This window comes from Microcaecilia unicolor, chromosome 2, assembly GCF_901765095.1.
Source record: "Microcaecilia unicolor chromosome 2, aMicUni1.1, whole genome shotgun sequence".
In the NCBI taxonomy this organism is placed as follows: domain Eukaryota; kingdom Metazoa; phylum Chordata; class Amphibia; order Gymnophiona; family Siphonopidae; genus Microcaecilia; species Microcaecilia unicolor.
The window spans coordinates 215,019,845-215,035,788 of record NC_044032.1 but is presented as its reverse complement, the minus strand read 5'-3'; the positions used below and the strand labels follow the sequence as shown (position 1 = coordinate 215,035,788).

Here is a 15,944-nt window from a genome sequence, read left to right as displayed (position 1 = left end):
AAGTGCGGCAACTGGTGGAGAGGCGGATGACATCTTCTAGATTCCCGGTGGCTTGGAACCACTGGGAAGCTAGGGTCCATTGAGCAGATCTCACGTGAAGACGAGCCATGGGAGTCACATGAACTGTGGAGGCCATATGACCCAGAAGTCTCAACATCTGCCGAGCTGTGACCTGCTGAGACGCTCTGGTCTGCGAGGCCAGGGCCAGGAGATTGGTGGCCCTCGCTTCGGGAAGGTAGGCCTGAGCCGTCTGGGCATTCAGCAGAGCTCCTATGAATTCCAGAGACTGTGTTGGCTGGAGATGGGACTTTGGGTAATTTATCACAAACCCCAGCAGCTCCAGAAGTCGAGTAGTGCACTGCATAGACCGGAGGGCTCCCGCCTCCGAGGTGTTCTTGACCAGCTAATCGTCGAGATATGGGAACACGTGCACTCCCAGCTTGCGTAGGTAGGCCGCTACCACCACGAGGCACTTTGTAAACACTCGTGGGGCAGAGGCGAGCCCAAAGGGCAGCACACAATACTGAAAGTGCCGTGCGCCCAGGCGGAATCTGAGATACTGTCTGTGAGCTGGCAGTATCGGGATGTGAGTGTATGCGTCCTTTAAATCCAGGGAACATAGCCAATCGTTTTTCTGGATCATTGGCAGAAGGGTGCCCAAGGAAAGCATCCTGAACTTTTCTTTGACCAGGAATTTGTTCAGGCCTCTCAGATCTAGGATGGGACGCATCCCCCCTGTTTTCTTTTCCACAAGGAAGTACCTGGAATAGAATCCCTGCCCTTCCTGCCCGGGTGGTACGGGCTCGACCGCATTGGCGCTGAGAAGGGCGGAGAGTTCCTCTGCAAGTACCTGCTTGTGATGGGAGCTGAAAGATTGAGCTCCCGGAGGACCATTTGGAGGCAGGGAGGCCAAATTCAGGGCGTATCCGCACCGCACTATTTGGAGAACCCACTGGTCGGAGGTTATGAGAGGCCACCTTTGGTGAAAAAATTTTAACCTCCCCCCGACCGGCAGATCGTCCGGTACGGACACTTTGAGGGCAGCTATGTTCCCGTGGATCCAGTCAAAAGCCCGTCCCCGGCTTTTGCTGTGGAGGCGCAGGGGGCTGCTTAGGCGCACGCTGTTGACGAGAACGAGCGCGCTGGGTCTGTCCCTGTGCCTGACGAGGCCTTCGGGCCGGCTGGTTGTACCTACGCTTTGCAAAAGAATAGGGTGCAGCCTGCCGGGCCCGGGAAAAACGTCCACCTGCTGAGGTGGATGCTGAAGGCGCCTGGTGGGAGAGCTTGTCGAGGGCGGTTTCCCGCTGATGCAGTTGGTCCACCAGCTGCTCGACCTTCTCACCAAAAATGTTATCCCCCCGGCAAGGGACGTCGACCAGCCTCTGCTGGGTGCGGTTGTCCAGGTCCGAGGCACACAGCCATGAGAGCCTGCGCATCACGATACCTTGGGCCGCAGCACGAGACGCCACGTCACAGGTGTCATAGATACCCCTGGACAGGAACTTTCTGCACGCCTTCAGCTGCCTGACCACCTCCTGATAAGGCCTGGACTGCTCCGGCGGGAGCTTATCGACCAGGTCCGCCAGCTGCTTCACATTGTTCCGCATGTGGATGCTCATATAGAGCTGGTATGACTGGATGCGGGTCACGAGCATGGAGGATTGGTAGGCCTTCCTCCCAAACGAGTCCAGAGTGCGAGACTCCCGCCCCGGGGGCGCCGAGGCGGTATCCCTCGAACTCCGTGCCCTCTTGAGAGCAGAATCCACGACCGCCGAGTCATGGGGCAATTGTGGCCGCATTAACTCTGGGTCAGAGTGGATCCTGTACTGGGACTCTGCTTTCTTGGGAATGGTGGGATTAGTTAACGGTCGCATCCAGTTCCGAAGCAGTGTCTCCTTGAGGACATTGTGCAGCGGTACCGTGGAGGACTCTCTAGGTGGTGATGGATAGTCGAGGACCTCGAGCATCTCGGCCCTCGGCTCTTCCACAGAGACCACGGGGAAGGGAATGCTGATAGACATATCCCGCACAAAGGAGGCAAAGGAGAGACTCTCAGGAGGCGAGAGCTTCCTCTCCGGTGAAGGCGTGGGGTCCGAGGGAAGGCCCGTAGACTCCTCTGAGGAGAAATATCTAGGGTCCTCCTCTTCCCCCCACGAGGCCTCATCCTCGGTATCGGACATAAGCTCATGTAGCTGAGTCCTGAACCGGGCCCGGCTCGACGTCGAGGCACCGAGGCCTCGGTGTCGTCGAGCGGTGGACTCCCGCGCCGGCGGGGACGAAGCTCCCTCCATCGACGGGGACTCCACCTGCGTGGCGGTCGAGACCGGCGCCGCAAGCGGCGGCGGTGTCGACGGCCCCGGCGCCGGGCTAGAGCTCACCGGCGCCACAGTCATCGGCGCCGAGGGCGCAAGCACCCCCGGCGCCGGCACAGCCTGGCGCATCAGCCCTTCCAGGATCCCTGGAAGGATGGCTCTGAGGCACTCGTCCAGGCCCGCTGCCGGGAAAGGCGGTGGGGCCGGTAGGGGTGTCGGCGCCAGAAGCTGATGGGGGCCAGGAGACGGCACCGACGTGCCGGAACCCTGACGCATCGGTACCTCCACAACCGACGGGGACCTCTCCTCTCGACGTGGACGCTTCAGCGTCGCCTCCTCTCCGATGTCCGGATGCACCGAGGGCGACCGGTGACGGCGCTTCTTATCCTTCTTGCGATGCACGTCACCGGCGCCGGGAGGTATGGAGGAGGAGGACGATCCCCCTCGGTCTCGAGGAGCCGGGTCAGACAGGGTTCGGTCCCGTGGACCACGGGCTGAGGGAGTGACCGGGGCCGACTGCCCGCGCGGTCTCTCACCTCTACCCTCACCGGCGGGCCGACGGGATCTGTTCTCCTGGGGTCGATGCCATCGGTGCCGATGTCTCGGGCATCGATACCATTACCGAAGGTAATGCATATTCACTGTGGATATCCTGAAAACCTAACTGGCAAGAGGGTACTTTAGGACTGACTTGGGGAACACTTGTCTCTCTCATTCATAGAAGGTTTAATACTGGAACTTAATTGTATCCATTTAAAACACTGTGTAAATCCTAAGGGACTTTGAGCCTCAGTTCCTGACACAAGTTGGTTGGAGTATATCACGCGTTCCAGTCTAGTTATTCCTTTCACATCCCACTCTCCCCTGGAGATGAGGCTTATTGTCGATCTGAAGTGTTGGATTATACCATAGAGGCATTGATTTGGAGGATCATTTGATTTTACCATTCTATTTAAGGCAGAAAATGCTTGGCAGCTGGAGATAAGGTTTGCTTTGTTTTATGCCTTTAAAGGCAAACTGGCCCCAAGGACAAGCCAGTGACAGAAGTGCAACCAAATTCTGTTACATTAATAGCCAAGATGGAGCCACAGAATTCTGCAGACCAATGGGGGAACCCCAGAGTGTCAGGTTTTCAAGATATCCCCAATGAAAGGTAGTGTTTGCAAATCGGTCTCATGCATATTCATTGCAGATATCTTGAAAACCTGACTGTCTGAGGTTCCCCCAGGGCAGGTTTGGGAATCGCTGCTGAAGACCCTCCACAGCCAAAGAGTATCCTGACATAATATGAAAGCGATGTGATAGCTATGTCTGAAAAATTAACCCCACCCTTAATCAGTACAACTAGTGGATGCGAGATTGGAGATTTCTTTGAAACAACTAAGCCAGACAGATATGACACACACCACTCTGTGGAATGGAGCAGCAGCCCAAGGGTTAGCACACTATATTGAGAAGCAGGGAATACTTATGGTCACAAATGTAAGATTACAAATCTACCAAGTTTAACACCACTCCCATATCAGTGTTTTAACTGCACAAAATTATCTCTGATGGAAGAACCACTGTGTAGCTGCCCCAGACACTGAGGAAATGTCATTAAAGCTATTTATATTTTTCCTTCTATTTTTATTGATGAAAACTCAACAGCACACAATTCTCATTAAACCAAATCTTTGGTACATAATTTCAGCACTTATCACAGTTTACAACCATTATACATGTGTACGTTGGGCCAAACATCACCATATACAATTTCTTCTGTTTTTACCATTAAAGTTTCCCCCAACACTTTCCCCCTTCTTATCTACCTGCCCCACATTAATTTTGAGGTATATTATCCAGTCCTCTTATTTTGATGCTAATATCCAGTTACATCAAACCTTTGTGAAAAAGATTTTTACCCATCTTCTTAGTTCATTTTCCATAGCCCGAGTTTTATATATTGTTCAAGACCATCCACCAAGCATAAAAAGTTCCAAAGTCTTGGAACTGTTACACTTTATTGTGCCTTAGGGTGTTTAAGTGGAATACCTGAACTTTTATTGCACCATGTCCAGGATGGACAGCAACACCAATTTCCAGGCTTCTGACACAGGCATGCATGCAGCAATTGCTCCCAGTTTTATTATATGAAATTCAGCCAGTCATGTTTCGGTGGTACCGGAATCTTCCAACTGCCACTGGAGCCTTTTTCCACCCATTCCCTACTCTTTGCCAGTGGGAGTCTTACAACTTACTGGGCCTCTGAAGGGGGCTTCACTGTTCTCATTAACAGGTTCTTCCAACTAGCTTGCTACATGCCTTTAATTGTTTCTTCAGATGTCTTCGCTCTTGTAGTGACCTCTAATTGTGTACTGCAGGCCAAATGGGTGGAACCAACAATACCAGATATTTTCTGCCCGCATTCTTTTAGTAATAACTTGGAAATCCTCTCTTTTACAAAGCATTACAGATGATAAGTCAGAGTATATATTTCTATTGTACAACTTTACAATTTAATTCTGCTCAACTTTTTAATTGCTCGCAATCTCTTTTGTTCTGTATACATGAAACATGGCCGCTAAAACTCCAGGTCTGCTGCTGTGCCTCAAGCCCAGTGCCCTATAGGCTCTTTCCACTTACAAGCACAGTCCCATTGGATGGAGCTACTTCTGCAGCCATCAAAATGACTTTAGGCTCCACACTCATCTTCCTCTGGTACCTGATGCTATATATTTACTTATTTTGTCATGTCTGGTTTTCTATGTGCTCTACTTTTTCCACTTAGATCTCCTTGTGACTACCCCAATGCCTAACATTTTTTTTTTTAAGAGTTTGGCTACTGATACTTCCTTCTCTTCCAGGTTTTGTTTCTACTATCTCCAATCTGTGGCCCATTTCTGCCACATTGGACCAGAGCTCACCAATCCACTCCTGTATGTTGCTAAATGTTGCTACTTAGAACATAAGCATTGCCATACTGGGTCAGACTGAAGGTCCATCAAGTCTAGTATCTCATTTCCAACAGTGGCCAATCCAGGTCACAAGTATCTGGCAAGATGCCAGAACCCATTTCACTGAACTGATTCTGCGTCACTATCCTGAGCAGCAACAGTTTACCTCCCATGTGCTGCAGGCCTGACTCCAGAGCATCATCATCTTCCTGAGGGCCACATGTATCCATTGCTGCCATCTTGGCTTCCACACCTATGGGTTTCCTCAGAGCTCTTAAAAGCATATGTGGTGATGTTGATAATAGCGCTTTTTTTTTTTTTGCCTGGTAAATATAACATATAAAACATAGTAACATAGTAGATGACGGCAGAAAAAGACCTACACGGTCCATCCAGTCTGCCCAACAAGATAAACTCATATGTGCTAGTTTTTTGTGTATACCTTACCTTGATTTGTACCTGTCTTTTTCAGGGCACAGACCGTATAAGTCCGCCCAGTACTATCCCCGCCTCCCAACCACCAGCCCCGCCTCCCACCACCGGCTCTGGCACAGATCGTATAAGTCCACCCAGCACTATCCCCGCCTCCTAACCACCAGCCCTGGCACAGACCGTATAAGTCTGCCCAGCACTAGCCCCGCCTCCCAACCGTCTCTGCCACCCATTCAAGGCTAAGCTCCTGAGGATCCCTTCCTTCTGAACAGGATTCCTTTATGTTTATCCCACGCATGTTTGAATTCCGTTACCGTTTTCCTCTCCACCACCTCCCGCGGGAGGGCATTCCAAGCATCCACCACCCTCTCCGTGAAAAAATACTTCCTGACATTTTTCTTAAGTCTGCCCCCCTTCAATCTCATTTCATGCCCTCTCGTTCTACCGCCTTCCCATCTCCGGAAAAGGTTCGTTTGCGGATTAATACCTTTCAAATATTTGAACGTCTGTATCATATCACCCCTGTTTCTCCTTTCCTCCAGGGTATACATGTCCAGGTCAGCAAGTCTCTCCTCATACGTCTTGTAACGTAAATCCCATACCATCCCCGTAGCTTTTCTTTGCACCGCTTCAATTCTTTTTACATCCTTAGCAAGATACGGCCTCCAAAACTGAACACAATACTCAAGGTGGGGCCTCACCAACGACTTGTACAGGGGCATCAACACCTCTTTTCTTCTGCTGGTCACGCCTCTCCCTATACAGCCTAGCAACCTTCTAGCTACGGCCACCACCTTGTCACACTGTTTCGTCGCCTTCAAATCCTCAGATACTATCACCCCAAGATCCCTCTCCCCGTCCGTACCTAGCAGACTGACTCTCCCCGTCTAACACATACGCCTCCCGTGGATTTCTACTCCCTAAGTGCATCACTTTGCATTTCTTCGCATTGAATTTTAATTGCCAAACCTTAGACCATTCTAGCTTTTTCAGATCTTTTTTCATGTTTTCCACTCCCTCCGGGGTGTCCACTGTGTTACAAATCTTAGTACCATCCGCAAATAGGCAAACTTTACCTTCTAACCCTTCGGCAATGTCACTCACAAATATACTGAACAGAATCGGCCCCAGCACCGATTCCTGAGGCACTCCACTACTCACCTTTCCCTCCTCCGAGCGAACTCCATTCACCACCACCCTCTGGCGCCGGTCCGTCAACCAGTTCACCACTTTGGGTCCCATCTTCAGCCCATCCAGTTTATTTAAGAGCCTCCTTAGTATAGTATTATTAAATATCCATGGAGGTCTGCACCTCAAACTTTCAAAGTGACAAGGTTCAGTTGTGCTTATTGGAGCTTCCACCTTACGCATCCATGCGGATGCGTGATATCACAGAAGCCTCAGCTTATTTGTATTTTAAACTCATGATCCTTGACATTTGTGCTAGTTATCTAAATGGTTAAACCACTTTTTCCCCTTAATTTGATGAAATGATGCTATATGGTTGAAAAGCACACTCTTCTTTCCCCATTGTCCTGTATATTAAGCTAGATCTCTGAACAATACTAACAGCTGCGACCAAACTAGGCTACGTTTCTTTCTGCACAGCTGTCGCCTGTTGGAACAGACATGTTTCTGATGCCTCCTCCCCTCTGGGGAGACAGGCGACACACTACGTTGTTCAGTGCAGGAAAACAAAGGTCTACTGAGTTGTCAACTCAATTTTATGCTACTCTGGTTTTCTAGGTTGTGCATGCTTTCTTCTGTGCAAAAATCAAGCATATGTCAGAGCATGAAGCTTACTGCACTGCAAAAAGGGATAATTATCGATCACACAAAACTGTGAAAGATCACCCTGACGTATAAGAATACTCAGTTCCAACCCCAGACAGTAAGCCATACACATATGGTGAGGAAGTTTTTTTTTTTTTAAGTAATAAAAAATGTTTTAAAATCTGCATATTGTATCAACTGAAAATCTATGGGGTGGGGGGGGGGGGGGGGGGGGGGAGTTCAATCACCTAAAGGATAACAGCATGTTTACAGTAAAATGTTAACCTATGCTTGTTAAAACTCGCCAAAAAAAACCAAAACATCTAGCCTAAGGCTATCAAACTAATATTCTTCATTCTTAATTTCTAAATTAACGATCAAGAAATCAGATGGTCATATAACAACTAAGGGGTCCTTTTACTAAGCTGCAGCAAAAAGTAGCATGCTAAAGATATTTTTACCACAGCCATAAAAATAGCCTTTGTAATTGTTCTGTACTAATGGCCATGCGCTAATGTTGTCATTAGCACACAGTCATTAAAAAGTTTTACATGAGCGCTTACTGCCACCCATTGTGTAAGCGATAAGGGCTCATGTGATATTCCTGTGCTAACCAGTTAGCATGTGGTAATGTAGCTGTGCTGATTAGGGCAGGAGACCCATGCTTTGTCACCTCAAAAAAACCATATTTTTAAAAATATATATTTTAGTATGCGGTTAGTGCACGATAATTTGACAGTTACTGAAGGACGCCCGAGCACATCCCGTGGTATGCCATTTAAAGATGTGTTAGACACACATTGGCGCCTAATGCAACTTAGTAAAGGGACCCCAAGTGCCTTAAATTGTACAGCAAAATATTTCAGCTAAGATGCAGCTCTGAAGTAGCGCTATAGAAATGATCTGTAGTAGTAGTATATAAAATCAGAGAACCTTGTACAGATAAGTGCACACTTTTTAATCAGTGAAGCCCTCAGTTGAGAGAGCAGACACACAGTAGAGCTATGCTGATTCTCTGCTGTACAGAAGCTTCCCAGTATGCTGCACTCTGTCCCAATGGTTTATATTAAAACAGATCAGCTTAGTGAAATACCCCATTAGCTAACCACTAAAACTGGTTTTCCTAATCCCTAGTTTGCTCTTGTAAGAAAAAAAAAATACCTCTAATTCGCAAGGCTGTAAAATTCGGCATTCATATAAGCTAAAACAAAAAAAATCACACGTCAGGGTATGGATCGACCTTCTCTGTTTATCTTTGAAATAAAAATTCATTACTCAGAATGAAGGAGTGCAAGAGACTGTCAGCTACATCACATTTAAAAAAAATACAACTATAGCTTACAATTCAAATTCAACTATGTTACAATTCATAATGTGATACTAAGGAGAAGGGCTCCCATTTAGGGTGGGTGGGTGTGAGAGGAAGGGGTGGTTATGTTTATTCAAGGCTAAGCTGTCAAGTGTAATAAAAGCAGCTTGAATAAACTTTAAGCTGAAAATCCAGAGCTCCCCATTTTGGGCAGGAAAAAAGCTATTAAAAGGAAATGAAGGTCACCCTCCCAGTTTATTTCACCTAATTGACTGCCTATAGCTTACCACAGGCAAGCCAACTGCAGATCTGCAATTGAGAAACTGATGAAAGGAGAGTTTTCAAGCTGAGGCTCATTCTTTTAGCAGTACTAATCCTTCCCAGCTCTTATGGGGGGCTTTTTTCCATCTCCAGTTGGGATGTAATTTTAAGCACAGATGGATTAACTGGTCCCATTGTCTGCACACGTCATTCGACTATGGCACTTTTAATCCACAGAGCAGCATGTCTAATTATCATTACAAAGTGTCTGAGGGAACCATAAAGACCAGCAGGGCATCTTCTCACAAGCAATTAACATAAATTGATAAATGAGTAATTTGAATCGGCTCAAGCAGCTCATATAAGAATAAAATCAGAAAAGACAGCTTCTTGTTTCGGCTACTTCTTTCATTTGGTCTGGAAGGGCAGAAAACATGAGAAATGCTCTAGACTGTGCAGCAAGAGGAAATGAACTCGTGCAGCGGGAGGAATGCATGGTTCACGGGGCTCATTAATGCAAAGCAAAATGGCTTGTGATTGACAAGCTGTCACAAGCATGCAAAATTAATCCATCTCAGCATATTTAAAAGAAAAAAAAAAAGACAATCTACTTGGAGGAAAGCTATTACAACATTATGTCAGAGTACATCAAAATGCAGCTTCACAAGTTTCTTTTCATTAACTTGTCTATTTGAAAATTCACAAAAGCAGCACAAAAAAAGGAAAAGGAAGGGTGAGTTGTACTGAGTCAGGTTCTCAAGCCCCCACAACAGACATGCAGAGCAACAGAAAATGAATACATGTGCAAATGCAAACATGTACACAATACACACACAGATGTGTATACACAACTGTGAAAAAAAAATAATGGAAATAGGTACCTACTATCAAAAGAAGAAATTAAGGCTCTTTCAAGTTGATTAAAAACAAAATACAACTTAAGCACTAAACTGTCCTTAATAAAGTTGAATACTTTTTATCTCCATCTTACTCACAGAATATAAATTCAGTTACTTGTTTAACAAATTTTAAAAAACAAAACAGCACATCTAACTCAACATGCTTAAAAGCAATATTCTTTAATTATTTAACTACTGAAGCAATAGAAAATGAAAGCTGGTTATACACACTGTAGGAGGTAGACCTGGAAGGCCACGTACCCCGATGATGGCATTCAGCTCTGCCATAGTCACTTGCTTGGCACGTTCAACAGCCTGGGCCACCTGCTGCTGATGCTAAAAAAGAGAGAAAGCACTGTTGTAAATCAGACACCTTAGGAAATTAACTGAATTTATCATAACCCAATGTCATGTGCATCTGGGTTGCTAAACTGCAATAAAGGTGAAATTTTAAAAAAGACACACATACCACTGCTTTACAGGAAGCTGTCAGAAGATTGAAGACAAACTGCAACCGGATCTGCCTATTTGCTGTCAAATCCGGGTTTCAGCATGAAAAGGAATGGGGGATGCCCAAAGCAACCCTCATCCAAGGTGCCATTTGGTCTAACAAGTAAGCTAAGCTAATAAGAAGCCTCAGTAGGCCACCCATTTGGTTACTCTTGCCCACTGCACAATTAGCACATTCCCCCTCCTGTGCAGAATTTTGAACAGGGACCAATGAACAACTACATTGTTGCTTCTCCCTGCCCCCCCCCCCCCCCCCACACACACACACACATATCATACACACCAAAGCTGTGAGGCCTGGTTAAGCCTGAACCATCTTTGCTAAACCAATATGGATTCTGCAACCTGAATACAACATGAAGCAACTTTTTTTACAAGAAAACTACTTCTTGGCAAAGCTGTGCTAGTGACTTCATTCAAGGACATGATGTTTACTCACACTAACCGTCCAGTGCATCTCCTTGGAAGGTGTGTAGGAGCGTGCCTCACAGAGACAGTGTCTCCAGGAACATCTTTGAACCATGGAGGGGAGTTTGGTACCGACTGATAAGCTGTTCTTGCTGGATGCCCACAACGCCCCCCCACAACGTCCCTCCATTGTCATGATCTGGACATCTGGACAGACGGTATGTGATTGGTTCATGAAAGTCATCTGTGAACCAGGAAGGCAGTGCCAATGCTGGGCATGAGAGAGAGTGAGTGAGAACAAAGAAAATAAGAAGATGATCTGATGGTGTATGCATCTCTCTCAGAGGAAAGAGACTGATTTGTCCGAACATCTGTGAACTGTAACTCCATGTGCTAAGTACAGCCCAAGGCCATGCTTTCTATATATGGAGTAACCAGCTACACAGAGCAAGGACCACGAACTAAATCCTGATCAGGAGCTTGCAGGGAAATTCTGCTACAGCCTGGAGGAGGAGCCGATTCATCACCCCATCTGAACTCAGACGCTACAGACCACAAGGGTGAGAGAAGCAGGAATTTCCCTCTTATGCTCATGTTTAGTTAATTTGGGTTTTTGCCTGTGGACAGGTTTGCTCAGGTACATGGTCATTAGCCTACATTAGCTGCTAATTTGGTGTGTGGGTGTGTGAGAGTGTTTTCCATATATCTATTATTTTCTGATCAGTACATATTTTCCTATATTGCTTTGCCATATTGCTATTTTTATAACTATAATAAAATCATTTTGGCATTATTCCTTCATCGGTGGACAGTCTAGCAAGAATCTAAGGCTAATTTAGGCACTGGTCATACCTTTAGTCATAGGGGTCCAGAGTATTGCTGTCAGTGATTTTATAACATACAACAGTGCCTACATGAGCTCGCCCTATGGTTGCTTTAGAGTAACTTTCTATTGAAGGGATTTTTGCTGTATGTTGTTTGTGTACATACTGGGGAGCTTTGGTCTGCTTTGGGATTTTTGCTGTGTGTTTGCATTATGGTGTCTTTTATCCCTCTGCTGTCTGAGCTCGAGCTTTCCACATTTTCTAGGATCACGACTGTGGTCCTGGGTCAGTCCAAGCCAGAATCTTACCTTGACTCTTTGATTAAATTGTTTCAGGGCATGTGTGATACTGAGGACTCCACATACAGCACTGTTTTGCACAATATACTTAAGTCCAAAACTTGTGATTCTCCCAAGTCATTGGCTGACCTTATTTGCTCTGAAGTATCATTTGGTCAGATTTGAGGCATGCTCTGGGGCAGGGGGGATAGACTGTGTGGAGCTGCTTCAGTATCAGGAGCAGCTGGCTAAGTTCAGCGTTTCCTGTGCTTCTCTGGATCTTCAGAAATCTGACTTGCAGTGTGCTAATTCTTGCTAATTCTCAGGTTACAGGGCTCAGCTGCCTGGGGGGGGGGGGGGGGGGGGGGGTGTCCCCTGCCCAGGGCTCTGCAATGGACAATCTCTCTCAGCCTTGCACGAAATGTCAACAGCTTCAGGGCCAATGTGATTCTTTGCTGGATGACAAATGCATGCTAGAGGGCCATGTTTATGAGTTATAGTATTTTTTTTTTTTGCTCAAAAAGAAGTCTCCTTCAGTTCTGCTTCTGTTCAAGTTTCCAAGTTACAGGCTGCCTTGGATTTTCAGACTCTCTCCACTCTCAAGAATGCTTTCAGTTGCAGGAACTGAAACTGAAAGCAAAGGCGAAATCCAGGCTTTGAACCTTGATTTACTGTGGTCATATACTGATAAAGATTCTGTCACACATGCTCTTCACAGAGCTAAAGGTGGAGTTAGAGGCACTCCAAAAAATATATAACCACACACTTTCAACAGGTTGTCCATGAGAGAGGTGCTTTCTCCAAGTCACTGACAGATTATACTCCAGAGCTTAAAGCTGTGAGACAGGCACTGCAGTTTGTGAGAAGTTAATTAGACCTTATACATATGGATTCTGATGGCAGCTCTGGTTCCGGGTCTGCCAGCCCTACTGTTCCTTCTATCTCCCTTTTACTGGGGTCTCTGATTGACAGCCCCTTGTCTCTGAGGACTTGTATTTCAGGAAGTCTCGCCTTGCCCCCTCTGAGCGGGTCTCTGCTTGTTCAAAGGTCAACTTTCTTTCTGATCATTGCCCCAGACAGGAGGAGGAGGAGGGGGAGGAGGGTTATAAAAATGTTCATTTACTTTCCAGGGATTATTGGTCTGTCAGCACCTACACCATGCCCTGCCCTGCAAGGTCTAGTTTTGTATTTCCTGATGACATCTGCAGTAAACCTGATCTCATGCTCTACCCACTGAGGTCTGAACCATCTGCATTTCCTGATGATGGTATCAGAAATCCTGATCTACTGATTTCTTCAACTGCTGGTGGGAAGCATTCCCATAAGCAGTCACAAGAGAGAGCTCCATTATCTCTGGAAAAGGGGTCAGAAATAATGAATTTGCTCCGTACTATAATTCCATTTAAAGAAGGCTCCAATACATCCATACAGGCTCATTTGTATTCAGTGTTTGACCTGTTTCAAACCCTCCAGGTGCATTCTGATTCGGATAAACAAGCTTTAATCGAATGGACTTTCTGTGAAGATTGTCAGAATTATCTGAAAGCTGTGATGGCAAACAATCCTGATTTTATCACTGTGGGGCAGGCTTTAAAGAAACACTATGGTTTGTTTGTGGAAGTCACAGAAGCAAAACAGTCATCCTATAACATGTGCTGTGATCCATATGAGAGTCCATGTGAATAGGCCTATCGCCTGAAGCAAACATTTTACTGGGGCGGGGGGAGGGGGGAGAGATGTCACAGACCCCAAGGTTCTTGAATTTAGTGATTACAGAAATCCTTTTGTGAAAGTTTGCCAGACAAATGGAAAATTCCATTAGCAGGCAAAGAGCCTTTTTCCAGCCTTCTTAAGCAGGCTGAAGACATTTTTGATATATGTCGTACACTGCCTGCTGAACCAGTCACTAAGTCTGCTTCTAAAAGTCGGCCTAAGGACAACCAACGTAGTGTTTGTGCTGTTAAATCCTCACAGTCTCTTCAGAATAATGTGTTTGCCTCTTCTTTACAGGTACCTGATGGCAATACCCAGAATCACCAGCCTAATGACACACCTACCCACAAAGATGGGGAAACGGCCAGCGTTAAGTCTATAAAGATGCGTTTCAACAAGAGAAGTAGGCTGTGAAGATCTGGGCTCTGGAGGCCCAGCTTGCCCAAATTGAAGCAACATAACATACTCCTGACCCTAGTTCACAGCAGAAGTTGACCTCTTCACAAAAGGGGAGGGGGCAGGACATTCCAGAAGCCACAAGACAAATCTTCTGGGTCCAAAGCTGCTGCAGGGCCTAGTGTTAACTCTGTAGAGGTAGACTCGGTCTTCTTCAGAAGAGGAGCAGACATGACTAACCGTTCCTACTTTTTCTTCACAGGCTGTAATATCTACTGTTCAAGTGTGCACCGTTCGCCGCCACCAAGGAGACAATCTCCACATCCACAAGTGACCAATTCATGCACCAGGAGTAGCTACCTTCATGGGACTCAGTAAAGTAACACAGATATTTTCTTGGTAAACTTAAGTCTAAGGGCCAAAGATATACTTTAGCTCTGCTGATTCAACAGAAGTTTCCCTGTCAGGGTCAAATGGATACAGCCTCTGAGGTGACTGATTACCCAGGGCCTGTTTCAGAAGCTTGAAGCTTTCCTGGGGGGGGGGGGGGGGGGGGGAGGGGAGGCGGTAAGGATACACTGTGTGTTACTCCTTGTGACTTGTCCCTGGTGGCTTATGGCAAGGCAACTGGTTCATCTTTTCACTTGCTGGTCCTCAATCCTTAGCCTGAGGATGATGTCATTTTGGCGGGAGAACCTCTTGGTTTTCTGGTGGGAGAGTCATTTCCTGATATCAAGGTAAGTTTGCCTAACATTATCAAGCTGCCCTCTTCTTGGACGTCTGTTGGGGGCAACCCCTGAATGTCTAGCTACCTTGCCCAGAAGCCTCATCTCCCTTTAGGCGGTCTAGCCATATGATGCTTCATGTTCTCAAGTGCAGTTGGAGGATGACTTCTTCGTTTTGTCAAGAAGGTTGTCTTTACCCCAGATGCCTAGAGTAGGACATTCTATTGAAGAAATTGAAGAACAAGTGGAAATTTCATCCAAACAACCTTTCCTCAAGTTTGATGCCATGGTGAAAAAGCAAGTGAAACAGGCTGATGCTTGTACTACTGATACAGGAAAGGCACAGTTAACTGAGTTGTATAAGGACAAGGACCTTTTTGCTGCAGATTTATGATTGTGGGCATACGAACCTGCATGTCACCAGAATTCCTACCAAGTCAAATAGCAAGCTTGTCTTTGTGAGCCAGTATAATATTCTATTGGCTTCTTATGAATCAGTTCAAGAGATTGTGGCCCATTTTGAAAAAGAAAACAGCTGGAGAATCACACTGGATTACCATCAGCAACAAGTGGGTACATTTGTTCAGGTGGCCTGACACCTCTGAATCAGAAACTTGCTACCATCAATGGGGCTAAGTATTTCACCAGTTTGGATTTGGGTCTAGATTTTGGACAGTGCTGGTACATTCTCCTGATCAATATAAATCTGGTTTTACATTTGGGAAGGAACAGTACATGTGGAACAGAACACCCTTTGTTTTTCTTAATTCCCCTGCTGAATTTAACATCTTCCTACATAAAGCACTTCCAGTTGCGGAAGCACGAGTCACTTTGGTCTATGTGGATGACATACTGATCAAGAGCCCTAACTTTTCAAGAGCACTTGGAAGATAGAACATGTTTTCCAACAGTTGAAAGAAGCTGGAGCTAAATTGACCTTTGCAAAAGGACAATCATGCAAGAAATATCTGAATTACCAAGGGTATAATATTTCTGCTGAGGGTTTGCAACCTTAGAAGGAGTGAGTGCAGGCCTTACAACAGCTGAAATGACCCACCAATCTCACAGAACTATGTTCCTTTTGGGGGATATGCAAATATTTTTGACAGTTCATAGATCAATATGCAGAGATCACCCAAACCTTGGTTACGTTATTGAAGAAAGATGA

General features: G+C 46.1%; 1 protein-coding gene across 10 annotated transcripts in view; it reads right to left on the bottom strand.

Annotated features, from left to right (window-relative positions):
* The window catches only part of TLE1 (TLE family member 1, transcriptional corepressor), a 309,424-nt gene that overhangs the window by 194,262 nt on the left and 99,218 nt on the right, over positions 1-15,944 (bottom strand). For 6 of the 10 annotated variants that reach the window (XM_030193704.1, XM_030193702.1, XM_030193703.1 and 3 more), the window contains one exon: positions 10,154-10,258. In XM_030193704.1, the coding sequence (XP_030049564.1) occupies positions 10,154-10,258 (105 nt within the window). The remainder of the gene's footprint in view (positions 1-10,153; positions 10,259-15,944) is intronic. The other 4 variants (XM_030193708.1, XM_030193707.1, XM_030193709.1 and 1 more) reach the window with 1 other exon arrangement.